General features: G+C 38.5%; 2 protein-coding genes across 6 annotated transcripts; one reads left to right on the plus strand and one right to left on the minus strand.

The window, feature by feature from the left end:
* The first annotated feature begins 7,763 nt into the window (after positions 1–7,763).
* gtf3ab (general transcription factor IIIA, b) lies at positions 7,764–9,966 on the plus strand. Its single transcript, XM_065259012.2, has 9 exons — positions 7,764–7,925; positions 8,056–8,150; positions 8,569–8,665; positions 8,748–8,836; positions 8,913–8,986; positions 9,089–9,172; positions 9,249–9,481; positions 9,555–9,608; positions 9,689–9,966. The coding sequence occupies exons 1-9, from the start codon at positions 7,809–7,811 to the stop codon at positions 9,794–9,796; spliced, it is 951 nt and encodes a 316-aa protein (XP_065115084.2). The 5' UTR covers positions 7,764–7,808; the 3' UTR covers positions 9,797–9,966.
* A 499-nt stretch (positions 9,967–10,465) lies between these two features.
* lnx2a (ligand of numb-protein X 2a) lies at positions 10,466–26,850 on the minus strand. 5 transcript variants are annotated; one of them, XM_065258205.2, is made up of 12 exons: positions 26,699–26,809; positions 25,980–26,062; positions 24,352–24,884; positions 21,654–21,877; positions 20,494–20,631; positions 19,897–20,096; positions 18,841–19,209; positions 18,274–18,453; positions 17,864–18,041; positions 15,723–15,948; positions 14,892–15,050; positions 10,466–10,929 (listed from the first exon to the last, which is right to left on the minus strand). In XM_065258205.2, exons 3-12 carry the CDS (start codon positions 24,753–24,755, stop codon positions 10,794–10,796), a joined length of 2,214 nt encoding a protein of 737 aa, XP_065114277.1. In that variant the 5' UTR covers positions 24,756–24,884; positions 25,980–26,062; positions 26,699–26,809; the 3' UTR covers positions 10,466–10,793. The 5 variants fall into 5 exon arrangements, 4 of the variants coding, with proteins under 4 accessions (XP_065114277.1, XP_065114276.1, XP_065114278.1 ...); XR_010529157.1 differs by lacking the exon at positions 25,980–26,062 and adding an exon at positions 14,464–14,548 and having other exon boundaries at positions 10,792–10,929; positions 26,699–26,850; XM_065258204.1 differs by lacking the exon at positions 25,980–26,062 and having other exon boundaries at positions 26,699–26,850.
* Positions 26,851–26,926: the final 76 nt, after the last annotated feature.

The following is a 26,926-nucleotide window of genomic DNA, read 5'->3' on the forward strand; positions in this document are numbered from 1 at the left end:
ATGATGCATTGTATGACAAAGCTCCGCGTTCAAAAGAATATGTGCGCGTGACGCGTCTCTTGGTTGTTCGTGCATCTGGATTGTGCATTGTATGACAAAGCTCCGCGTTCAAAAGAATATGTGCGCGTGACGCGTCTCTTGGTTGTTCGTGCATCTGGTTTGTGTGTGCATGGATGTGTGCGCGCGCACCTGCATCTGTACGTGAAAGAGCCACACTCCAATCTGTCTACTCTGTACAGCATTAAAAACCTCCTGCTCGCGGATCAAACCCGGGCGGGGCTCCTGGTCGTCTGACTGCATTTCATTACGTTGAATTATTTTAACGCGTTAATGATTAATTAATGAATAGCATTAGTTAACACGTTAATCTTGCCACCCCTAATATTTATATTTGACTTTTGTGTAATATTAAGCTTCACCTGTCAAAATGACTTGCAGTACCTGGTTCAGGATGACCCTGTGTAATTATTCATTTTGAGAGGCTCTTATCATTTTTACTTCATATATTTAACTTCAATACTTCAAACAAACCAAAATAATATAACTTCATTCAGTCCAAATGTAAAGTTACATTTATTCAAAAGATCATTAAAATGAATAGCCTACAGGTTTCAAAAGGCACCTATACGGTTTAAGTCAAAGCCAGCCAAGTTGTTATTATTATCATTTGTCCAAGAATTGTAGAGAAAATACACAAACTGAAAATACAGAAAAATTTAGCAATTGTTCAAAAATTTATTCATGTGATTTTATACGTTAATGTTGTAAAATAAATGAATCCTTAATAACCATACAACCGTGATTATTTATCAGACTATAACCGTACCATCAAAATCTATAATCGCTGCATCCCTAGTCCTAAGTAGAGGAATCCTAATGGCCATAAAAAAGGAAATGTAGTGCAACAGAAAGTTGTAATGGGCATTTGGAAAAAAAATTGCTGCCAAAGATCTCTACACAATTGTCAGTGGCGTAACTGACTTGTTTGTCACTTTGACTATTACCCTGTGTATTGATTCTGAGCCATTTTTAAAATCGCTTTTATATCAGAACAACTAAAAATACGTTAATGTTTGTTGAAGTGAACAGAGGCGTACCTCGTAAAGTATTTTTCTGGTCGGAGCTTAGATGATTCGTCTTACCCAATTTATGTTGGTAACAAGAATATATCAATTGGTTTTTATCAAAGTAATTGCTTTAATGGAAAAGACATTTAAGTTGTTAATTTAACACTAGTTAAAATACACTGAAGCCGTATTACAGTAGTGAAATCAGGCAGGATCACAAGCATCATGTGTGAGATGACGTATGTGGAAGTTCATATGTTCTGTCACTAGAGGGCAGCTTTAGCCATTGACTTAACCACAAGTGCCAACCATCAGTTATACCTGAAGATTCATTATAGCAGGGGTTCTTAGACTTTGTGGCCAGGAACCCCTTACAGGGGAGAAAATAATTCCAAGGACTCCCTTAAAATTACTAAGCATATTTTTACACTAGTTTCATAGTGATTCAGCTTGTGTTTAAGAGGTTATTTTTCTTCAAATTATATTTGGTTAGCCTACATATTTTTTTAAATGAACTGAAAATCATTCTGAAATTCAACAGTAGCAAGAAAGATGTGGTTTTTGGATGTAAATAATATTATTACCCTTAATACAACACAATTATATAATTTAGAACAAATTTCAAGGACCCCTGGCTAAGTATGTTTGTTAAAATTAGTTAATTGAACTAAGGCCTAGTCCTGTCTTAAGATAATCCCTGTCTGGGAGACCACCCCAATAAGTTGTTTACAGCTAATCATGCATTTTAGTCTAGGCCAATAGGCTTAAAGGGCTAATTAAACAAAAAATGTAATTGCTGTCATCATTGCCTCATCCTCATGTTCTTAACCTGTATGAGTTTCTTTATTCTGTTGAACACAAAAGAAGATATTTAATAAATGAAAGTAAACATACATTGATGGTACCCATTCACTTCAAAAGTATTTGTTCTTCCTACTATGGAAGTCAATGTGTACCCTCAACTGTGTGGATACCATCATTTATCAATATATAATTGTTTCTTTTCAACAGAATAAATAGAGCCAAGACCTGAGAAATAGTTTGTACTCTTCTCCACAGTTTCTTTAACATGCCCACAGTATTCAAAAAACTATTAGATTTATAATAGATTCATTAATTATAAGTTATATAAAGAGCAACAGATTGCCCTGGATTAAATACCAAACCAGTTTTTAATAAAGCTATTTAATCTTAATTAGTTTCTTTCCTTTAAAGTGTAAACATAAACAAGTGTTCAATTTTTTTAAATAAGGACGGTCATGACCAAGCCATAAATCTGATCACCCCAAAATCTAAAAAACTTAATATGGTTTGTGGAGTGTCTACAAAAATATCTACTCTGTTATGTGTGTGTGTGTGTGTGTGTGTGTGTGGTTTGGTGTGTAAGTGAGGACCACCTTCTTCTCTATCTTGACTTGTGCTGTGTAATCGTTGCGGCTGAATGCCTGACTGGATATCTGACAAATATGTTATCTCGTCCCACCTCAGCACTTCACCCAATATTTGCTTCAATTAGAGCCAGTTTACCGAGATACACCACAGCTGTGTGGGAGTTTATGACGATTGTGCGAAACAGCCTTAATCCCATGACGTTCTGTTATTACGTTATTTGTTGTGACCCAAATAAAGATCTTTTTTTTAATTGAAATGTATACATCACAAGAAAGCCAAATAAATAAGCTTTCCATTGATGTATGGTTTTTAGAATATGACAATATTTGGCCAAGATACAACTTATTGAAAAATCTGGAATCTGAGGGTGCAAAAAATCTAAATATTGAGAAAATTGCCTTTAAAGTTGTCCATGTGAAGTCCTTAGCAACACATATTGCTAATGATAAATATATTTTTAGTATATTTATGATTTGAATAATGATATTTAGCCTAATGATTTTTGGCATAAAAAAATTATAATTTTGCCACAAATGTACCCCTGCTACTTCTTACTGGTTTTGTGGTACAGGATTACATTTGATGATATACTGGATGTTTTCATGTTTTATTAAATGTTTTACTCAAAGAGAAACCATGCAGCTCATGCATAACAGCTTGCTTTGGTTTGGCTGCTATTATTGTACAGAATCGGCCCTTTTCTCTTCATCCTCGGGGGACACAGAGGTTTGGGAATTAGCCAGAGTATTAGGATGACAAGCTGAGAGGTCATTGCATGACTGTGTGAATGTTTGAAGATAACTTGATAACCTCATTGTATGCTGTGCCTATCCATTTTTCCCTCTGCTATCGTACTGGTGTTAAAAATTTGTAAGGATTGGGATGAAGGTGATGAGGTCATAATCAATAATATCAATCAACAAGTGACATGTTGGCCTGTTATTGATTACTACGAGATATTGAAAATCTACAATGACCTGGAATTTCTCATTGCAATGAAGTTGCTGTTCATTAACACCAACTATATACAAATAAACCCAGGGAGTGATAGGAACTTGAATGAATTAAGAGTTTAATGCATTTGGTGGACACTTTAGGTGACTTATAGTTCATTCAAGCTATATACATTTTATGACACATTCCCTGGGTATCGAACCCAAAACCTTTGCAATGCTACTGCAATGCTCAATCAACTTAAATATTTCTAAACACTCCTAAATATTTTCTATAATGTTTTTTGCAATGATGTGTTATTTTGAGAAAAAGATTGGAAATGCTTATGTGTTTTTCCCTTCCATAATTAATTTATTCATGCATCAGAGCACCATGTTTTAATTTCGTTTTTTAAGGTACACAGCAATGTCCTTATGAGCATTTCACGCCTCTCTGCACGCTGAAGTGCTTCAAGGCTCGGCCTCATAGACTGAATTAAACGGTAAACAGAGAGAGGAGACGTTAAAAGGAAAACGTGATGGAGCAAAGTGAGCGGAGGCAAGTCATGTAACACAAGGTGCTTAATCATACCTGTTTGACACTCAGAGATTTAGGCCATCAAGCAGCGTTGCAGCCGTATCGACCGCACATGTTACACATTAACTTTTCTCTCTCACCCCTGGAGACAAGCAAACATGGAAGACCGAGATAGAACATCTAAACATCACGTTGTCTTCTCCCAGCAGTCTTTTGCTCTTTCTGTAACCTCGTGGAGGTTGTGAAATCACTGGATGAGAGACTGAACGTACGAGTCTCCAATCACCCCAGTATGATTGGCTGTGAGCTGGTGTTTGTCTTTTTGCTTGTTGGTGCTTATCAGGACATATCATGGCCATTCAGATACAGCGACAGCTTTATTGATCAATCTCAAACATGGGGAGGGTTGGAACACTGCAAGACCGGATGATGTGAAGGAATGGGAGGTTTGTAGGAAATGTAGATTAGGAATGTTTTGCTGTGTTAATGTCTGAAAGAACTTAGATGAGCATCCTAGCTGGTCTGAAAATGCAGGGTTATTTGGGTCAAAAAGGACCCAGCAAATGTTTTTATTTGACCCAACAATGGGTTAAAACAACCCAGCATTTTCGGTTGAAACAATACAGGTTAAATTACAACCCAATGTGTTGGGTTCGTCTATTTTTGACGTAAATATCCCAGCATTTGTGTACAAAGTGTGCAACGAGAATGATAAATAACAATAATATTTTAACAATCACACTAATTTTAACACTATAACTTTTATTATGTTCAATACTGAGGAATAAGTTTAGAAAATGGGTAGTATCCAAAACAGCTTGTGCTGGTGACAAGCCAATAATAATTTAGATTAGGAAGTAAATAATAAATTAATTAGATGTAGGTTATCTTTTTCGGAGCCCCTTAGGGGACATGGAGCAAAAATTAAGTTTAGTTTTGCGTGCGCACGTGAATTATCGCGTGCTCACGTGAAACTATCGCGTGCGCACATGAACTTTTGCTTTTATTGTGCGGGAAATATTTCAAAATAAAGTTTAGTTTCAAGTGCTCACGTGAAACTTTTGCGCATAAAGTTTCACGTGAGCACTTGAAACTAAACTTTAAAAAAAATCTGCACATGAAGGTTTCGCGTGAGCACATGTTTTACGTGAGCACATGAAACTAAACTTTTGATTTTTTTACACCAATGTCACCTTAGGGGCTCGGTAATCTTTAATGGCGACACAAGACTTTTTTAAGATGTAACACAAATATTTTAATTGTACCAAGCCCCTAAGGTGACATTGGAGTAAAAAAATCTAAAGTTTAGTTTCATGTGCTCATGTGAAACTTTCATATGCAGATTTTTTTTAAGTTTAGTTTCGCGTGCGCACGTGAAACTAAACTTTATTTATTTTTGCTCCATGTCCCCGTAGGGGCTCCGTAAAATTGCCATTTTGTAGGGGTGAGCAAAAAATGTGTGTTTTTGTGTGTGTCCTTTAAATGCAAATGAGCTGATCTCTGCACTAAATGGCATTGTCCTGCTTGGATTAAGGGGTGGTATTATCCCCTTCTGACATCACAGGGGGAGCCAAATTTCAATGAATTTGAGGTTTTTCATATTTTTGAGGTTTATAGAAGCACTGGGGACCCAATTATAGCAGTTAATAATGGAAAATGTCTGATTTTCATGAAATGTCCCCTTTACATTTTCTAAATATTAAATCTAGAGGCCATGTGAATAGCTGTATGCTACAGTTTTGGATCAGGTTAATCCAATGTACTTTTCATATAGGGAAAGAAATAAACACTTGCCTTAGGGTAAAGGGAGGCAGGCAGGAAATGAGAAATAGTTTACAGTATGCAACACTGATTTGAAATATAACAGGGTCACCTTGGGACACAAAGTTGTGGAATGGTACCAATGGATCTTTCCTGTAGTAAATCATACATATCACTCCTGTACACTGAGGCTCATAAACCACAGTTATGGCAGTCATTTCCACCTGTGTATATGATAGATGGAGCCAGACTTTAAAACACCCCCAGACAGACATATTCATACATATGCTTGAATGGAGCCACTATCGACAGTTCAATATCCATATTAATCTTTGTCAGACAATCCCAGAGACCTTCAATCCCAATCACAAATTGTGTGTAAAGGTGAACACTGGTTTATCAGGCGCCACGTGTGAGTCACCATTCAAAACAAATAATAAATTAGTAAACACCATTTGTGTATACATAATATTATAACATGTTATGTGTCTAACAGATTATGTAATTAAATCATGCAGTCATGGTAAGTGACAGCTTTGATAAACAGAAAGTTAAGTGGCTGCAGCCTGTTTAAAAACGTCATCATTTTTATGATATTATCGCTTCATATTTGCATTATGTCTGCAATTTGATACGATGACAATTATACAAACAGTGATTTAAACATATATGTACATAAAAAGAAAGACATGGTAGAAAATTTAAAATCTTAATATTTTTATAAAGCACCAAATGTATGTATATTACAATATTTTTATGGGTCATTCCACCGAATGGGTAACATGGCTGTCCCCAGGATATTAAAAGTATAAAAAAGCATGAAGACTAACTCCAAAAAACAATTTATTATTAAGCAAAGTGTCCTGCATGTTAATTTAACACAAAATTTAAACTAAATATTTTAAAACATTAATAAAAACTACACAGAACACTAAAAAAATAGCATTTTTATCTGTCCCTGCTCTCTATCTCTATACTTTACCTTTAAATATAAAGCAAACAATTCTTTAGATATCTTAATTTTTTTGCATTTTTGTATGGGTCCATATCACATCTTTACTTTAAAAAAAATTACCATTGAAAAAGTAATAATATTTTAGATAAAATGCACATTTTAGTCATGCCCCAGGATTTCCTGTTACACAACACACCCCTTTAAAAATTTAGGAATATCCCCCAGGTCACATTTTCAATCATCTGATCTTCTGAAGGTCATATGAAGATCAAAAGTAACTTATCTCATTTTCTTTTCTGTATATTTTATGATATTGATGCTAGACTGTGAATGTCACCCTTAATATACAGTCCTGTTACATATATTATTTCTTTGATGTTAGATTATTTTAAAATACAATATTTTGGTAAATAACTAGAATTTGCTAAGTGTATTTATGCTATTAGCATATATTTACTGCAGCTATATTTCATGTATTTGCTAAATCTATGCTAAAAACTCAGTCCTATTATCAAAATGCCTCCATCCTCCATTAAGAATCCATGTAAAAAAAACTAGTTACCTGAGATTGACCAATACTCATTATGAAAAGTAAAACGTGTCTTAAAATTAGTGTTAAAAAAAGAAAAATATCAACTTCAATTTTGACGAGAACATGCAAATGGCACAGATTCATTGGAATGACCCTTATAATATTATATATTTTTTCAAACGCAGAATAAATGTAAATACAAAAATAAAAGTGGAAAACATTTATATCTCAAATATGATGTAATATCATATAATAACAATGATACAAAAAGTAAAAAAAAAACACTCGCTATGTTGACAACGCTTATCGAAGTTACGTCACTTCAACCACGTGAGCGCGCGGGTAGGTCTATTCAAATCAAGGGGTGCGTCTTGTTTAACTGTGATAACACAATTACTGTTAATGTTTATGAATTAAAACAACATAAATATTCTTTGTAAAATTCCACTCTTCTTGTTATTTATAATAAGCATCCTGGTACGTTACAATATTGGGCTATTATTATATTTTCTCGTTAATTGCCAAACACGCAGTTCTCAGGGGACCAGTGTGGTATGTTCCACTCACAATAAAGCGTAGCTCAATGAAAGCACCTTGCCACCGACCGAGGATTGCGGTCAGAGCGGCTAATATGGGCGAGCGACCACAGCACCCGGATAAACATTTCATATGTTCCTTTGCTAACTGTAAAGCGGCGTTTACCAAGATGTGGAAGTTGGAAGCGCATTACTGCAAACACACTGGACTGGTGAGTGACGTAAGAACACAATCAATATCCGCCATGCAACTTCTGACAAGAGTGTCAGGGGTTTCACGCTCCCGCTTGCGAGTTTTAAAGTAGGTAATTGCAAGGTTATGCTTGTATTTACCATTTCTAGAAGCCATTTGCATGTGGAAACTGCGACAAGAGCTATAACACCCGTTATCTGCTCACCCGACACCAGTTGAGTCACAGCGGGGAGAAGCCCTACCTGTGAGTGGATCCACACACTGTGTCTTAACTTAGAGGGCCACGTGCCTAGACAGCATTTATAAGCATCATCCCTGCTGAAAAACTATTTGAAGTCTAATTGTCTCCATTAAAAATAAACTATCAGGTGTTTACCTTTTAAAACTATTATAAATTTAATAGTATTATTTAATAGTGTTATACTGGTTCCCATCTGCCAGATTTCATCCCAACCCAGCACACTAATATTGACTGCTATAGTTAACATTAAAGCCAAATACAGTTCCAATTATAAATGTATTTTAAATCCAATAGAATTTCTGTATTTTTCAGCAGGCAACATAAATTCCCTAAAATGCTGTCAGGTTAGGCACCTTACTATGTTAACAAAGTTACCCTTTTGCCACACATTTCTGCTGTTGCTCGTTTTAAACCCGTCAAGGTGCTCGGTCAGCGGATGTACAGATGCGTTTTCCACACCTGGAAGCTTGAAGAACCACATTGCTCATGTTCATCAGCACACTGAACGGTGTTATGTTGTGAGTCATTTTATGCTTCACTTTTAAATTTTCTTCATTCTTGTGTTTGCTTTAATCTTGCCTAAGTGTTTTTGTTTTGTAGTGCAACCATCAGAACTGCGGAAAATCGTTCAGTAAAAAAAAGCAGCTGAGGATTCATGCATGTGAGCACACAAATGAGATGCCTTTTGAGTAAGTGTTTAAGATGCCATTTTTGTATGCTGAATTTGTTGTGGATTCTGTTCCTTATCCATGCCTTTTCTAACAGATGTGACTTTAAGGAATGTGACCAGAAATTTGCTTCTTCTAAAGCTTTAAAACTGCACGAGAAGGTGCATAAAGGTAACATCCATGCATCTCAACAAAATCGATCTTTGAAACTTTCAAACAAAATGAGAGATGTAATTATAATAATGTTTGTTTATTTCTTAAAACCAATCAAAGGTTACCCATGTGCTGAGGATTACTGTTCTTTCAAAGGGAAAACATGGACCGAGTATCAAAATCACAAAAAAGCAGCACACAGAGGTCTGCATTCCTTGCAAATTCATAATTTTGATGCTTTACGTGCTCTTTAGTTCTGACTGTCCTTTTTTGTTTGCAGAAATCCTTCCTTGTGACCAATGCAAGAGGATCTTCCACAATGCCCGTTTTTTGCAGATGCACAAACAGTGGGTTCATTCTGGGGAACGGCGTGTGTTTAAATGCACCAGACAGGGTTGTCAGGAAACCTACACTACAAACTTCAACCTACAGAACCACATTCTGGCCTTTCATGAGAGAAAGCGTGACTTCATCTGCTCTTTTACAGGCTGTGGTAAAGCTTTCGCTATGGAGGTCAGTGATGCATTAGGTTTTTTAAAAATCTATATATTTTCATGTTCCTAAAGGTGACATTTTCAATTTAAAGGAAAGCCTGAGAAGGCATTCTGTGGTCCATAACCCTCTGAAGACAAAACTGCAGGTAAACTGATACATGAATTGTACCGAGGCATGTGTATTTTATTGGCTGAAGATTCTCAGCTGGGTCTGTTCTTGTTGCAGAAGCCAAAAACCAAGCAGCACAAGAAGATTCAATCTAAGACTAAAAAGTCAGAAGCCACTAAACTTTCTAAGGCTCTGCAAAACATCTCCTTGAACAAGGCTGTGTGACTGAAGAGGCCATAAGTCATCTGAAAAATCTTTTGTTTTGACTTATTTAACTCGTTTCCAACTTTTGTTCAGTTTATAGACCTAGTATTTCAGTTTGTCACCTTTTTATTTATTTAAATAAATGATCACTGTGGCAACTCCTTTGTTTTGTGGTCAATAAATGCGGAAACCTGAACCATCTCTAATTGTAGTTTGTTGTATCATTGAACAGAATGGGGAACTTTATTTTCAAAACTGGTATCCAAGTCCCTACCATGTGCCATTAGTTGAACAAAAAAGGGGACTTTACCCACAAACTACTGCCAATGTTGGCGCTTCTTCCTGGTTAATCAATTTTCTTATCTTTAGGACAGGTTTTTTCTTTTTTTAATTGCAGGGACCCCCAGATATAATGAATCTTGATCGAGGGACCCCTTTTCTAAAATCTTTTTTTATAAAGTAACATTTAAACTGTTAGATGAATGGTAATTGTGATGAAGTAAATTGTTTAAATTTTTACGTTCTTTACAGTCTCTTCAATTTTCTGGGGACCCCCTTGGAACCTTTTGGAGGGATCTGTGTATCCCAGGACATAACTTCAGACTAGACTTCATTAGGATTAGTCAAGATCAAGACTGAATCAATTTGTGTAAAATGTAAGAAAAATTGAGACTCGCGTCCTCACTGGGAAAAATTTATTAAACCGCTTTGCTCATTCATACTTGCACGCATACAATTTTGTTCGGTCTCTCTTTTACACAAACATACACACAGATCACATTTAAGAGATAACATGTAAAAAACTTCTGGTGGAATGGACTGCTGATCGGTGTGGTGATGGTAACCTTTAAGGCTGCTCTCCAGAGGGATGTGGCAGGTTTTCTAAGGCCTGATTAATCGGCATCAAGTAAAAGCATTCAATCGAGACTCAGGCTTGAAATTATGGTGCCTCCGTGGCAGAGAGTCAAACACACAGGTATGAGTGCTGTCTGAGATGAGGCATGGTGCCCACTTGGGGTTATATCAAACTGCCTGGCCAGGACACAACGGTTAGTGCCACCCTGCTCCGTTGCTCCTTCAACATGGGCACCAGGGCGGAGTGACTCATGCCAGCCGTGGACAGACTGTTCACTGCCACTATCATGTCACCACACCTGGGGGAAATGAAACTTTATCAATACTGTTTTAGTGTACAGAACAAACAATAATGCAATAATGACCAGTTGCATAAACATAGCAAATAAGTTAAAGGGACCGTTCACGCAAAAAAGTACATTCTGTCATTTACTCTCCAGTTTTTACAAACTTGTATAAGGCTACGTTTACATGGAAACGATCTGAAAAGAAACCGCAAAAGTGGTGTTGCGTTATCACTTTTTATTCCGCGTTTATACGAGCATTTTGAGGGGGAAATCTGCGTGCATATGGTGACGCAAAAGTGTGTGATATTCGATGTAGTATGCACTCCAGGCGGCTAGGTGGCAATGTGAAGCACTGACACACAACAACACCAAGTCCGTGAGCCTGCGTACAACCTTCTTCCTGGTTCTCCCAGGTCTCATTCAAAGCCGTCTGGTTTGCCTCCGACGAATTGGCGCATCAACAGTTTCACTGAGGTAATTAATGTGCCTTCTCTGATCAGTAATACTTGCTGTGAATAATTCGTACAACTGCTGGAAAGACTTGTATATTTATCAGAGCTGCTATGGCAACTTGAAGGTCCGACGTATGGAAATAATCTGACATGTTTGTTGTTATTTTCCTGAACTGGCGCATGCCTGTGACGTAAACGCGTGCGCGACGAGAGCCACCATGAGCAGACTTTTGCGTTTTTACTCTTTAGACGAGAACGCGACGGTAGATCGTTTTTAAGATTTCCACTCTGAAGGGTGGTTTCACTTTTTTGCGTTTTTAAGCCCCCAAAACGCCGTCGCCGTGTAAACGAAAGGCACATCCGATAAAATATTTTTACGTTTTTACCCTCGAGCGTTCTCGTGTAAACAGGCCCTAAATGTATTTGTTCTGAACGTAAAGGGGGATTTTTAGAGAAATGTTTGTAACCAAACTGTTTTTGACCACCGTAGTATTTTTCTTTCCTACTCTTGTCACTGGTGCTTCTGTTTCCTGCGTGATTACAAATATCTTCCTTTGTGTTCAGCAGAACAAAACATTTATGCAGATTTGGAACAACACAAGGGTGCAGGCCCGGGGTGGGTAATCGGGAAAACCGGGAGAATTCCCGGTGGGCCGCTTCACTTTTGGGCCGGTCGAGTTTTTTTTTTTTTTACATTTGTCACGTTAGTGAGTCTATCTTCTCTTAAATGACACTTCACACGTTTCGCATTGACACTGCAGCGCGCAGCCTCTGCATGGGTTGTACCATGTGAGGGAGTTTTCCCCTCCCCTCCCATAGAGTTGGTTCGGTCCATAGCACGTCCAAGAAAACTTTTCTCCGGTAGTCTGGGCCGGCCCTACCGTAACATTACGCGTCTGAGAGGAGGAGGGCGTAAAAAACAGGTTGAAGAAAAAATCCATTGGAAGAGGATGCTGCCAAATGTGTCAAACTTACAGATTTATTTTCAAGAGGACAAAAAAAGTGACAACAGGTAACTTAAATAGAAATAAGTCTAGTAATGATTAGCATTAGCAACGTAATTATTCGGCTAATACCGAATAATAACCTAATAATTTTTTTTTTTAAATATTACCCTTTTGTGTATACATGGCGATTCATAGACTTTGCAAATATTATGAAAGCAGCTTCTGAGCAGCATATAAGCCAGTCCCCCGCTGAAAATGAGGATGCCATGAGTAAACAATATGAATTAAAGTTATTTAACCCTCAGGTTGTGTTCGGAACCCTATAACACCTTTTGTTTTCCCAGTCAAAAATGACCAGCCTAAAAAAGCTAAGAAATCACTTGTTATGCTATTCTTTTTTAATTAGGACTTTTATATTTCTATTGGCATTAATCATCGGCCTCATAGCAATAGCAATGCTAAAAATTTATCAACCTTTCCTTGTGGAATACACTCTAAAAAGGGCTGGGTTATTTATATATTTTATATATTGGACAGAACACGCTGCTGGGTTAAAATTGACCCAGTGCTGGGTTGTTTTAACCCACCTGTTGGGTTATTATAATCCATGGTTGCATAACAACAACCCAACATTGGGTTATTTTTAACCCAGCATGTGTTCTGTCCAATATTTACCCATTATGGGTCAAAAGTAACCCAGCCTTTTTTAGAGTGTAGAGGAATATTTTTGTTAACTTCTTATCTTAAGTGAAATATTATATAACTTTTAACTTATTTGTTGAACCATGATATTAATAAAAACTATGAGCTGAACTGTTGCTTTATTTAACCAATTTGAAAAAAAGTGCTAATTTGGAATAACACTATGGAAAAAGTGGGCCGGTCTTGGGCCTGAAACTCCCGGGCTGAAAAGTGGCCCCACTCCGGCCCTGCAAGGGTGAATACATGATGACAGAATTTTCATTTTTGGATAAAAAAAACTATCCCTTAAGGACTAGTCTAACCAGCTGGCAATTAATAAGAGCTAATCAGTCTTACTTTATGGTTTTATCCTAGACCAATCTACCTTTTTATGTAACTGACTGCATAAAGTTATCGAAGAAGAACTTTAGATTACTAACTTTTAAGACTAGTTTATGCAATTTGCCACAACAGTGTTTCCAGCAGCACCTTTCAGGGATGGATGAGTCCATCAAATATGTAATGGTTTATTTTATAATAAATCAGTAAAAAAAAAAAATCACAAATCAGTTTAGCATTCATGTTTTTTATCCGCCCAAACAACTCACCTAAGGAATTTGTCTTTGCTAGTACTGACATCTGAATCACATTATCTTCTTCCCTCATAACTTTTAGTTATGTATGACTTAACTATACCATAAGTAGTTGAGGTCATACAGTTACATACCCCTTGCAGAATCTGCAAGTTGTTAGTATGTAAGAAAAAAAGAATGATCATACAAACTGCAGTTTGCCCTTAAAGGGGACCTTTCACAATCAGTTTTTAAGATGTAAAATAAATCTTTGGTGTCCCCAGAGCACATATGTGAAGTTTTAGCTCAAAATACAAATATAGATAATTTATTAAAGCATGTTAAAATTGCCACTTTGTAGGTGTCTGCAAAAATGTGCTGTTTTGGGTGTGTCCTTTTAAATGCAAATGAGCGGTTGAAGTGCAAACACTGATCACAATGATGGTGGTTTGTTGCAATTCAAACTCAATTTTGCTGTCAATTATTTTTTCTCTCGCTCTCTCTCTCTGAACTAAATGGCAGTGTTGTGGTTGGATAGTGCAGATTAAGGGGCGGTATTATTATAATAAAATCTCCTTATGACATCATAAGGAGAGCCAAATTTCAATTACCTAATTTTCACATGCTTGCAGAGAATGGTTTACCAAAACTAAGTTACTGGGTTGTTGTTCTTCACATTTTCTAGATTGATAGAAGCACTGGGAACCCAATTATAGCACTTAAACATGGAAAAAGTCAGATTTTCATGCCATGGCACCTTTAACAAAACATAAAATTTACAACACACAATAATGACTGAATTTACAAAAAACATCCTAATTTAAAAATGTACATACAGTATGCTTGATATTTACTTGCTTAATACTGTTTGATGTTACTTGGACAATCATTTACTTTTTATGTTTTGTGATAGTCCAGGTCCTCCACATTCCTTGTATTTCCAGCATCGTCTGCATATTTGACCCCTTTTCAACTGTGACTGTATAAAGTTTCACACTAAGAAAAACTGAGAGACTTATACACAACTATTTCAAAAAATACAAACATTCACTGACGCTCAGGAAGGCATCATGATACATTGAGAACCACGTGTATGTTAACTTATGAACTGAATAATTGGTGCAAATTGTAAATATCATATGATTTTTAGTTTGATTTTCAACTTTAAGGATAAGCACCTCCTATTTTTTTTTTATTAAAGTGCCGGGAAATACAGATGAGCAAAGATCTTTGTGGAGTTTATTCTTATCAAAATAATAATAAATGTACTCTATTACTTCAAGCGAAGCATTAGTTTATATTGTTTGTGTTTTTATGCTTACTTTAGACGGCCATCATAGTAAGCAGGTGTTCCAAGGACGATGGTTTTGATGAAGAACGCCTGGTTGCTGTGGTTCTCTTCATAACCTCCGACAATGCTGAACCCCCAGCTGCCAGGATGACTTCTGCGGAGGACAATTTCATGGCTGCTATGCAGGTAGCTATATCAGAGACAGAGGAAAGACACAATAAGAAGGTTTCTGTAATATTTTAGTTCCTAGATATGGCTCAGAGATTAAAAACTGTAAGTCTATACACTTATAAAATATAACTTCATGTTTTTTGTATGGTGATGTATGGGAAGGGTGGACTGGAAAGTGAGGATGAGGATGGAGTGAAATAAAAAAAAAGATTAGGATGGACCCCATGATATTAGCCTGAGAGACTGGACTAAAATGGGCTAGATGCAAGTTATCTCCACATGTACGCTCAGATGATAATCTGCAGCTGTTGATGTTTACATCACGACAGAGTCATAATCCCCTGTGGGCCTCATAAAGCCGCTGATCCACAACACACTAACACTAGACATTTTCCATGTCCGAGTACTCGAAAATATCTTCATTCTATCCTTTCAAAACGTTTCAGATGGGATTTAGATGAAAAAGTAGGTGAACCTAAACCTGGCGCGATGGCCAGATTGCCTAGACTATTTAAGGGCTTCTTTTTTGGAGCAGTGCTTAGCAAGGTAAGGGAGATATTTTAAAGCATCCCAAAGGGGTACAAAGAAAGAGTCCAAAAACATCCATTTGGACCAAAATTAGATGTGTTTAAGACCTTCAAAGCCAAGCATCCCTGACCAACCAAAAAAAATTGAATGTATGTATTCTTACCTAGGGAGTCCAAGCCACATGACCCAAGATGGCGACCAACTTGTATCATAGTCATTTTCATGTGGAGGGAGTAGTTCTTCGTCCGCGCCTGGTTCCTCCACGGTGTTGACTTCTAGTGCCTTCAACTGGACTGAACAGGATGCGGCGCTGGACTTTAAAGTGCCCACTGCCTCACTATGGCTCAGGCAAGTCAAATCCTGACTGTTAATACTTAACAGCACATCCCCTGAGCAATGACAGACACAAAGGGTATTTAGACTCTCGGAGGGAATTGCAGCACATATGCTGAAAGCCCCATAGAGGTTTCGCTTCGGTGCGCTTCATCATTAGAGATGAGGAACAGAGTCGGAAAATGTTTACCTCGAAAATAGGACTGCACGATTTTGATGCAATATGCGATAACTTGGCTGATGTGACATACAGTTTACGATACGATACCTTCATATTGATAAGTGATGGCAAGCACACCGTTGACGGTACCCATTGACTTCCATTGGATCAACTGTGTGGTTACCATTATATAAAAACATATTTTGTGTTCAACAGAAGAAACTCATAAAGGTTTAGAACAAATTGAGGATTAAATGATGACAGATTTTTCATTTTTGGGGTGAACTTAAGCAATTACAATGACAAACACTTACTCTACTTAAAATAAACTAATAAATCATGCACAGAAAAAACTGTGAGAAATGTACACTAGGAAAGTAAATTTCATGTTGACACTAGGAGCAAGAGCTTTTTTTCTGCAAACACCAGAAGATCCAGATTCCAGAATATATATACGCAAAAGACACAATAGATTAAAGTATTAAAGTTAGACTCCACTTTTTTTTGAAAATAGGCTAATTTTCCAGCTCCCCTAGAGTTAAACATTTGATTCTTACTGTTTTGGAATCCATTTAGCCGATCTCCGGGTCTGGTGGTACCACTTTTAGCATAGCTTAGCATAATCCATTGAATCTGAAAAGACCATTAGCATTGCGCTAAAAATAACCAAAGAGTTTCGATATTTTCCCCATTTAAAACTTGACTCTTCTGTAGTTACATCGTGTGCTAAGACCGACGGAAAATAAAAAGTTTCGATTTTCTAGGCAGATATGGCTAGGAACTATACTCTCATTCTGGCGTAATAATCAAGGACTTTGCTGCCGTAACATGGCTGCTATTACGCAGTGCCCGAAAATAGTCCCCTGCTATTGAAAGTAAGTTTTCGGGCAGTGCGTAATATCATTGCGCATTATTTTTGAGCGCAATGCTAATGGTCTAATCAGATTCAATGGATTATGCTTAGCTATGCTAAAAGTGGCAGCACCAGACCAGGAGATCAGCTGAATCGATTCCAAAACGGTAAAAATCAAATGTTTAACTCTATGGGAGTTGGAAAATTAGCATATTTTCAAAAAAGTAGGGTGTACCTTTGAGGGGGGGTTAAAGGTATTTCATACATCCTCATGCTAAACATAGGCAAAGTCTCAATAAAGCAGTTTGACGTACTGTAAGATGGATATTTCTGTGCCAAATGCCCTTCACCAGGGTTCGTACAAGTTTTGGAAAGTTTTCCTTCAAACAGGAAATATTCATACATAAAAATCTTGCTTTATTGGTAATTTTAGTGCAGGAAGTACAGTGGAAGACCATATATGGGCACTTTAACGGGAATAGCGCACGCACACACCAACCAAGAGCTGACACGAAATCAACATCACCAAAGAAGTGTATTCTTGTTTGTGAGGGAAATTTAAGCTTGTTCAGCTTCCCAAAGAACCCAGTCTTATGCAAACAAAGGTTTGTTTAACGCTGGATTTCGTTGAAATGGGGCGGTCCCAACCAGGTCATGAGTCGCAAGCGGTAAGTAAAACGGCATCAATTGGCACTTGAATGCATATAATGTAAACAAAACGAACATGTAGGGCAATATAAGTTATCCAGAGATAGTGGGATAATGTTTTGTTTGTGTTGCTTGGTCCTCCAGTAGCTCAGGTTTACTCGGAAAGAATCAGTAGAGCTGATCTGTCTTTTATAAATCTGATAAAACTAAAGACTCTTTGGATATATGAAGGATGTAATACTACTCTATAAGTACTAAAGAATAACATTAATATGCAGAAACAGCATGTGTTATGTGAGCTTTAACCTACCACGTTTGATTCGTCCATCCCGTGACAAGCAGCCGTGGGGCTGGACGCTTGTCACGAAGATTGGCAGCTCTCCGCTCTTGCTGCCACGCCCTCCCGCCACAGTCATACCCAAAGACTCATGGGGTTCCTTCTTCACAGTGATGTGCTTCTCTTTACAGGTCACACACTGGGAGAGGTCCTACAACACATACTGATATTAACACAAACCCATTGTCTCAAGGGAGAAAAATCCTTTCCAAATGGACATCCTAACTCTGATCGGCTCTACTGTAACTCCATAATTGATCTCATAATAGATCCAACCAGGAGTAATTAAGGTTGTGGTCTGCACCCATGAAAACCTGAAAGCTACCCAGATGCTTTAAAAACAGGGCTTCCTTATTGTGTCTCTTAAGTGAATTTGTACTCACTCGCTGGGTGGAAGACCTGGCAAGAGACAGACTCGGAACCGGGCTGGGGGTCGCGGTGCAGGGGACTGCGGGGACGTGTTCGTGGCACCAGATGTCCCTGGTCAGGGTAGAGCCCGTGTGCACCGCCATAGTCTGCTTGCTGGAGCGGCTAATCAACAGATTGACTCTTTCTCCACTAGCCTAGATGATGACAGCAGGTAGTTTGTAAGACTTACAGTATAAATACCCCATAGTCTTAGGCTGTAAGGGGGCTCTTTATCTTACAATGACAGTCTGCTATTTGCCAGGGCTATTCTTAATAATCCTTTAGCTGCCCTTTCTCTATGTCATCTTGTAGGCAGATGGAAAACAGCAGACATAAAGACACTATCAATCACATTACCCTTTGAGAAGGATAGCACAGGCAATGTCCTTGTGTCCCAAACAGGCAGGGAATACTTTTTAAAAGCACACACATAAATAGACTACATCTGTACATGTTTGCAAGGAAATAAGGGTGAGGCCCAGTCAAAACTGCATCCAAGATGAGGTAACAAAGACATTCCAGGTGGTTCCGATGATACCTACCTGTATAATCTGAGCTGCTTGCTCAGGTGTGCCGTGTCTCAGGTCATGCTCGTTGACAGATAACACTCTGTCGTTACTGCAAAGGCGTCCATCTTTAGCGGCTAGCCCTCCCTCCAACAGGTCCAGGATAAAAACGCCTGCTTCATCCGTACGCCGGACTAGCTTAATTCCCAGCTGCTCCGATGATTCCCGCTTGTTCAGCGTGATGCGTATGCTAGCAGGGCTACCCTTAGGCGAGGCGGGTGCCGCGGGCGGCCTGGCAGAACAGCGGCGCTCCCTCAGAACTGTCAACTGCAGAGTGGCGCAAGGACGTGCCAGAGTAGAGCGAGCAAAGGTATGTGGCACGTTACTTATATCTACATTGTTCACCTGCCAAGCAATGGAAAGCATAGAAAATGTAAGTATTGGTTTGATTGATTTTAATAGATTAGGGTTTGGGAAATTGTTTAGTTCACCCAAAGATTAGATTTGTTGTAACAATGTTTGTAACAAAACACCATTGGGCACCATTGACTTCCATTGTATTTTTTTTTACTATTGGAAGTCAATGGTGCTCCTGCTTCCTGCTTGATTATAAAGATCTTCCTTTGGGTTCAGCAAAACAAGTTGAGGGTGAGTAAATAATGACAGAATGTTAATTTTTTTGTGTGAACTGTCCCTTTAAATGTAAAGTTTGTGCCAAAACATGCACTACAGATAGCTTTTCTGATGCCAAATGATGCAAGGTTTGAAGACTGCTATTGACATTTTGCAGCTTGAGGCGTAATCTGCACATTACATTTAAAATGTAATACTAATTCATTTTAAAACTCTAAATTGTTGTTCCTTTAACCAAATGTTATTTCATTGAACCTTTCTGCAGTGTTAGTGTCTGAAGACCCTTTATGTGGACTAAATCTATTTGTGGCCTGTGGCAAATGAAAGCAGATAGCTATTCTGCAGCCTTCACTGACTAAAGCAATTTAGACATTGATTAAAGGCATCAGGGCTGTTCTGTAAATAGCAGCGAAATGCTTTTTTCAACCAAGAAGTTATTTCGGAACGTAGCTACAGTACCTGAAGTATTTGGTCGCCGGCCAGCAGCCTTCCATCTCGGGCTATAACACCGTCACGGTACACTTCCTGTATTACCACATTTATTAGCGGGGTCTCATTTCCCCCAACAATACTTATACCAAGCTCCACGTAGGGGTTCGACCGATGAACCTCAATGGTTGTGATTTCTCCCTCAGGTAGGGACGGAAGTTTCACACAACCTGAAGAACAAATAGAATCGAACCCATGACATGATATGAAAGGATCGATGGGGTATATAGGTAAAGGGATAGTTCACTTAAAAATGGAAATTTGCTGTTTATTTACATTCTTTTTTTAGTAAAACACATAAGAAGATAATTTGCAGAGACCGCAGTGCTCTGTTATCGATATAATGCTCTGTTATCGAGTACAAAAAGCAGGTAAATCCAAAACAGAAGTAATCTTATTTACTTGCATTATATGGATCACAGAGCACTGCGGTTTCTGCAAAATATCTTCTTTATTGTTTAACTGAAGACAAAATGTCATCAACAAATCGGATGGCCTGAGGGTGAGTAAAAAATAGCAGACTTTCATTTTTGGGTGAAGTATACCGTTTAAGTCCAGGAGTCATACCTTCCTCTGCAGAGAAAGGGAGAGTTTCAACGAAGTCCCAACCGGAAGAGGCGGAACTACCGGTACGGAGAAGATGAATGCAGGGGTTACTAAGTGGCCGCTTTACACGTAGAGGAGCGCATTCGAGACCATGAAGACCTTTAACAGAACAAATAAGATGTAAATTTTTTTAAATAACAAAGGCATTGCACTAGGTGTGTTAAAGGGACACTTTTTTTGAAAATATGCTAAGTTTCCCGCTCGCCTAGAGTTAAACATTTGATTCTTACTGTTTTGGAATCCATTCAGCTGATCTCCAGGTCTGGCGTTAGCACTTTTAGCATAGCTTAGCACAATCCATAGATTAGGCCATTAGCATCGCGCCTAAAAAATAACCAAAGAGTTTTGATATTTTTCCTATTTAAAACTTGACTCTTCTGTAGTTACATCGAGTACTTAGACGGATGGAAAATTAAAAGTTGCAGTTTACTAGGCAGATATGGCTAAGAACTATACTCTCATTCTGGCGTAATAATCAAGGACTTTGCTGCCGTAACATGGCTGCAGGAGGCGCAATGATATCACGCAGCAGCTGATAATCCCCTTAGTAACTTTCAATGGCAGGGCACTATTTTCGGCAGTGTGTAATATCATTGCTCCTCCTTAGTACACAATCTAACTACAGAAGAGTCAAGTTTTAATAGGAAAAATATTGAAACTCTTTATTTTTTAGGCGTGATGCTAATAGACTAATCAGATTCTATAGATTGTGCTAAGCTATGCTAAAAGCTATGCCAGACCCGGAGATCAGCTGAATGGATTCCAAAACGGTAAGAATCAAATTTTTAACCCTAGAGGAGCTGGAAAATGAGCATATTTAAAAAAAAAAGTGGAGTGTCCCTTTAAGTTTTCTACCTGTGTATACTTGCTATATTGCAAGAATGCATTGTAATAAGAAATCCTCAGACAAGGTGAGCAGCTTATATATAACTGGATTATTCCACCCAATATTGTGTTATCTTAATATGCGCTAATGTCAAACCTTTTAGCCCATCTGCAGATTCTGTCCAGGCTTTCTTAAAAGGTTCAATAATGATTATGATGCTGCTTCAGATAGGAGCTGCCCATGTAGCCAGCAGACAGCAATGCAGTTTATTAGGTTACAGCTTAAGGATACTCACTGTCTTCTTCAGTGCTCTCCTCAAAAGCAGGGTTGTCTACACCAGGTTCTTCTGTCCATGTAGGAGCATTGTTGCATGCGTTGGATCCGGCAGGTGGAGACGGCGTGCTTTCCTTTATCTCAGTCTGGGGGGATTTGGGTGGGTTGGCCGTCATAACCTTCTCCTCACTCGCCTCCATCCGGGCCGGTTCCAGCTTTGTTCGTTGTCTCTGTGTTCCAGGACACCTACAATAAATTAACACAGTATTCTTGATTTTCAAAATAGTCCAGATATCAATGAAAGAAAGACAAGGGCAAGAGAAAACAAATAACAACACTAGTTTCCTTCTTACAAAAACAACCTAAGTCAGATGTCTTTAAAGTTTTTCAGGCCAAGGACCCCTTAATGGATAGAGAGAAGAAGCAGGGACCCCCGGTACATGTATCAACTTAAAATTGGATTTACATACTTTGTTATAATAGTTATGTTACTAAGATATTAAAATATAGTAATCTTTGGTATACACAGTAAAATATTATTATACTATACAGAATTTTATAAGAATATTCCAATTTCATAAAACAAAAATCCAGATAATTTACTGACCCCCTACGTCATCCAATGTTTGTCTTTCTTTTTGTTCAGTCGAGAAGAAATTAATTTTTTTGACGAAAACATTCCAGGATTTTTCTCAATTTAATCTACTTTTTTTTAATATTGGACCTCAACAGTTTACAATTTCAATGCAGTTTAAAATTTCAGTTTCAATGCAGCTTCAAAGGGCTCTAAGCGTTCCCAAACTAGGCACAAGGGTATTAATAAAAATATGCACTTTTAAAATACAACTTCTCGTCTTGCACTAGTCGTGTGATGACTAGTGCATGACTTTTGTGAAACTCCCGCTCCAGTGTTTACAAGTGTAGAGAAAGAGGAACGTTTTGACATTGTTGTAAGGAATGATACTAATTCATGTCTTTGTGTCAGTTTAAAATGGTCCGCAAGTGTGTGTTTCACATATGTAATGCGTGACCTTTCGACGTCATAATGCAATACGTAAGGTCTCGCTGGAGCGTGCAAGCCAAGAAGTTATGGTTTAAAAGTGTTTTTTTTTCTTGCCGAAAATGAGCCTTATGCATCTGTTGGGATTGTTTAGCCCGTTGAAACTACAATTTTAAACTGCATTGAAACTATGAACTATTGAAGTCCAATAAAGTCTATTAAATTCAGAAAAATACTGGAATATTTTCCTTTAAAAAACTTTATTTATTTTTGACTGAACAAAAAAAGACAAACATCTTGGGTGACTTGAGTAAATTATCAGGATTTTTGTTTTATGACAGTGGAATATTCCTTTAAATTAACTGAACAGATTTTAATGTGGGAACCTTATTTTTATTAATTTTAAAAGTTTTCCTTTAAGCCTAATGCATTTTGTTAATTTTATCTTTCCAAAAATATTATTTTTAATTCAAATAATATTTGGAGGACCCCTGTTGAAGACCCTTAAGCCTCTGTTGTGCTATATCCTCAGTGCAAAGGCTATTCCAGGGCCCTAAAATGAATGCCCCGATCTTGCATTCCCAAACTCAGCCCAGACAGTAAATTTAAAGAATCTATCTTTGCCTTTGACATTGTGTAGGTGGATTTGACTACATGAAATGGGACTGAACTACAAGTAATGACCCTAATTAATTACTTCACACCTCAATGGGGACAATCACCTATAGGATGGTATTACACACTGAGGTCTCGTAGTGTAATGCAAAGCACAGCTAAGAGAAGACAGCTAATGCTGGCAATGACTTTTAGCTTTCCCTTAGGAAGGTGTTAAAGCTTTAGTATAGTTAACCTTACATGTGCCCTTTAATGCAGAGATAAAATGCTCTTGCAATAAAAGTAAATCATCTATATAGACAACAGAAGGCCTGACAAAACTGTGCCACATTAATAAAACTTTTGTAACAAAAACAAACAATTTATGCCATTTTCAACACAGATTTGGCTTCCAACACCAAACCTGAGCAGGCCAAGGCTTCGAATGTCTCCAAAAGCACCATCATCAAGCCGATCCTTTTGCACCAGAACTAATCTCAAAATCTTATAAACTATTTGAGTCCAAACTCGGCGTGCAAAATATAAAGCTGGACTCACCATAGTTCTGGGTTACCCTTGGCAGTCTCGCAGAAGAAATGGTTAAAAAGATTCCTAGAGTTGAAGTTTCCTAGCATGGCTGCAGGGAATATGAAACTTCTGTTGGTCACCGCATGACTCGGGACTGACTAATCTCTCATCACATGACAAAGGGGCAAATAATCCCCAGATGGGATGTCAGATCAAGCCCAGCAGGCAAGAAAGTGACTCAGAAGTTCACTGGATCCTTGTCTACTGAGCATTATCACTACTTCAGGAAACAGATGAGTCTATGATACTTGTTCCCTCTGCAAGTTTGGACTCCAAAAGCTCCACTATTATGAGGAACCTGTCACTGTATGAAATGGTTTGTATTACATTTTTGAAAGGTATTCAGGGTTTGTGACTTTAGTGGAAAAACAACATCAGGACCACCTAACTATTGCCTAAAAGACACAAACTATGGTTGGTCACTTTACATCTCCTTCTTTTCCGATCTTGGCTGCAAAGTTGACAAGACTATATACTTAAAATCAAAAAGTCTTTGTTTTTCCACCACAAGTAGATTTTAGTCTGTTGAGTATTTTACCTGTGTTTGAGATGTGCCTCCAGGTCACAGCGAGGCATGCTGAGGGAACAGCTAGGCGTGAGTGGGCAGGTGATGGACAACTTATCCAGTAGCTTATGAACCAAAATGCTTGAGCGCCGACATACTTGCAGCTGCAAATGCGCACGGTCCAGCGGGCAAAAGTCCCGTTCCTGCAGGAAGCTGCGCAGGCAGCGAGCACAGAAGGTGTGGCCACATGGTGTATCCAAGGGCTGAACTAATGGTTGAAGGCAAATGTGGCACACCAAGTCATCGTCCACCTCCAACCGATAGTTATAAAGGTGATTTTCCCAAGTGCGGTGAATCTGTCCACATTCTGAACAAAGGGCCTCGAGAAGAGCATCGCTCACCATCCCTGGATCCACTCCCTCACCCAGGCTGCCCATTGCACACGGCACTCTGCTTCGGCAAAACACTTAGTTGCTTGGATACGGGGGCATCCGCCCCATGGGCGTCAGAGGCTGCGCGACTCCTGCAGGGGACGGCCACCCCCTGGTAGACGGTGTGACATCACTCTAAAGGGTTGCAGAGGAGGAAAGTTAGCATTCTGAATGAGAGAAAGTGTTTGTGTGTGCGTGCGTATATGCAATGTGTTGTGAGGATAAGATTATGTTGCAAACCAGTGTGGGTTTACTCTCGCACATTAATCTGACAGCGTAATCTCCTGCTCTCTCGCCCGGAGCAATCTTTCAATCCCGCGGAGAGAGAATTATCTAGGATTGAGCCCGAGAGTGCAGACTCAAGAGGCTTTGATGTGAAAGTGAGAAAAGTAGGGTCGACATAGACATAGAGTGATTATTTCAGTATTTCATTAATAAAAAAATCTCCTGTTAAATTATTCCAAAAATAACAAACAATGAAAGTGGATGATGACTTGGGGTTGTCATTATTCCCAGAAAAAACATAATTTACAGAAAACCTTACCGCAAATGCTCTGAAAATTTAATTTGTGTGTAAAATGTATAAATCATGCATGTAAAAAGAGATTTGAGGGCACTGTTTTGAGGAAGTAAGTGACATAAGAGGAAATGATGAAAGCGTTTAAATTTTTGGATGATATCAGATTGGAGAGTGAACACATCCAGATTATATTAAATAGATATACATTTTTTAGGCCCCCAGACAACAGGGGGCAATCTATTGAGCCAATGATAATATCACCGATTTCAACCTGCATTCATGCTATCCAACAGCTGTGCATCCATGCACTTGGTCCGGAAAATGCGAGTCTGTCGACAGCATCTCCGTGACTACCTGCCACTGTTTTTATCTTGCAGCTGGACATGAATAAGTCATGAAGACACAAGGCTCCTCTGTTCCCACTACAAAGCCCTGTCAACATCTCATCAGACACATGCACATTCATGCCCGCTGTCAGCCCAGTACACTGTAAATATCTTCATGTGGGGCTGATCTCTGTACTTAGACCTCATCTTACATGATGGCATGATATGGCAGTCCATTACATAAGGCTGTAGAATGTTAAATGGCTTTTGGGCAGCTGCCAGTAGAAATTCTATTGGTTAATTCTATGTTGATTCATTTGATGACTTTTAATCGCAAGGGAGTGTTTTAGATATTGACGGCAAGGGCTGTTCAAGGCCACTTACTTGTTGTATCCTTGCATCTGTAGCAGCTCGTGTCAGTCGCCTGTGTTTCTACTTGCAAAATGGCACAGCAGCGTATCTGGCTGCTGGCAGATGAAGAATTAAATGTTTGTTCTGCTAAATGAATTGAATGGGCGTCTTTAACACAGCATTTAAACAACACCACAATGCACGTTTGATGTTTCAACATTGGAAACAATGTATCTGACACGTCCTATGTTGAATGACGCGCACCTTTAAAGTCTTTATTTATTGCGCTTTTTCTATAGGCAATGACATGTTTTCATTCTGCAGCCCAGATCTATCCAGCAACCACCATTTTTGACACCTATCACGCACGCGTTTCCCAAATCAATGACCTTAATTTTCAAAAAAGGTTGTGTATCCACAAACAGGTAGGAAATAAAAATAAATTAAAGGAGGGGAGGGGAGAGGGGTAGTTGAGAAATAACGGCGCGTTCCAGATTGAATTAAAATGTCTGTGGATGCCACCTGCATGAATTGTCCCGTTAATAAGGCGTATCCAACCCGGATCTATGACACGCACAAATATCGATATCTTATTATATCTGGTACAGAGCGTCTCGCTGTAAATTTTACTCTGTCTGCTGTTCTCCCCCCAACTATGCGATCGTCTGCAAAGCGGACGACAATGACATCCAAAAATGTGCATGCAGTAATAAAAGGGTTTTGTAAATATGTCAGCATATGAATTAAATTACCTATTCGTGCTCCCCTTGGATGGTGTGCACACACGAGAAACATAGAGCTCAATCACATTCACCGCAGCTTGCCCGAGCCGCATCCGCACGTCAAAACACCCCCGTATCTGTCTTGCATGAAGGGCCGCCCCTGTTCTGTTTTTTACAGTCTATGGTTCGCTCGCGCAGACTGTGGGCGGGCGTTCGCACCGTCAATCAAACAGCAGTTCTGCCTATTGAGGTGCCTGA

This window comes from Paramisgurnus dabryanus, chromosome 22 (assembly GCF_030506205.2).
Source record: "Paramisgurnus dabryanus chromosome 22, PD_genome_1.1, whole genome shotgun sequence".
NCBI lineage: Eukaryota > Metazoa > Chordata > Actinopteri > Cypriniformes > Cobitidae > Paramisgurnus > Paramisgurnus dabryanus.

Excerpts from the sequence above, each read along its gene's own strand:
- gtf3ab (XM_065259012.2), top strand. The coding sequence starts at position 7,809 with ATGGGCGAGCGACCACAGCACCCGGATAAACATTTCATATGTTCCTTT. Across the intron at positions 8,837-8,912 it reads ACAAATGAGATGCCTTTTGA|ATGTGACTTTAAGGAATGTG; the intron begins GTAAGTGTTTAA and ends CTTTTCTAACAG. Across the intron at positions 9,609-9,688 it reads CTCTGAAGACAAAACTGCAG|AAGCCAAAAACCAAGCAGCA; the intron begins GTAAACTGATAC and ends TTCTTGTTGCAG.
- lnx2a (XM_065258204.1), bottom strand. The coding sequence starts at position 24,755 with ATGGGCAGCCTGGGTGAGGGAGTGGATCCAGGGATGGTGAGCGATGCT. Across the intron at positions 21,878-24,351 it reads GAGGCACATCTCAAACACAG|GTGTCCTGGAACACAGAGAC; the intron begins GTAAAATACTCA and ends AATTTATTGTAG. Across the intron at positions 10,930-14,891 it reads TACTATGATGGCCGTCTAAA|GTGTGGTGACATGATAGTGG; the intron begins GTAAGCATAAAA and ends CATTTCCCCCAG.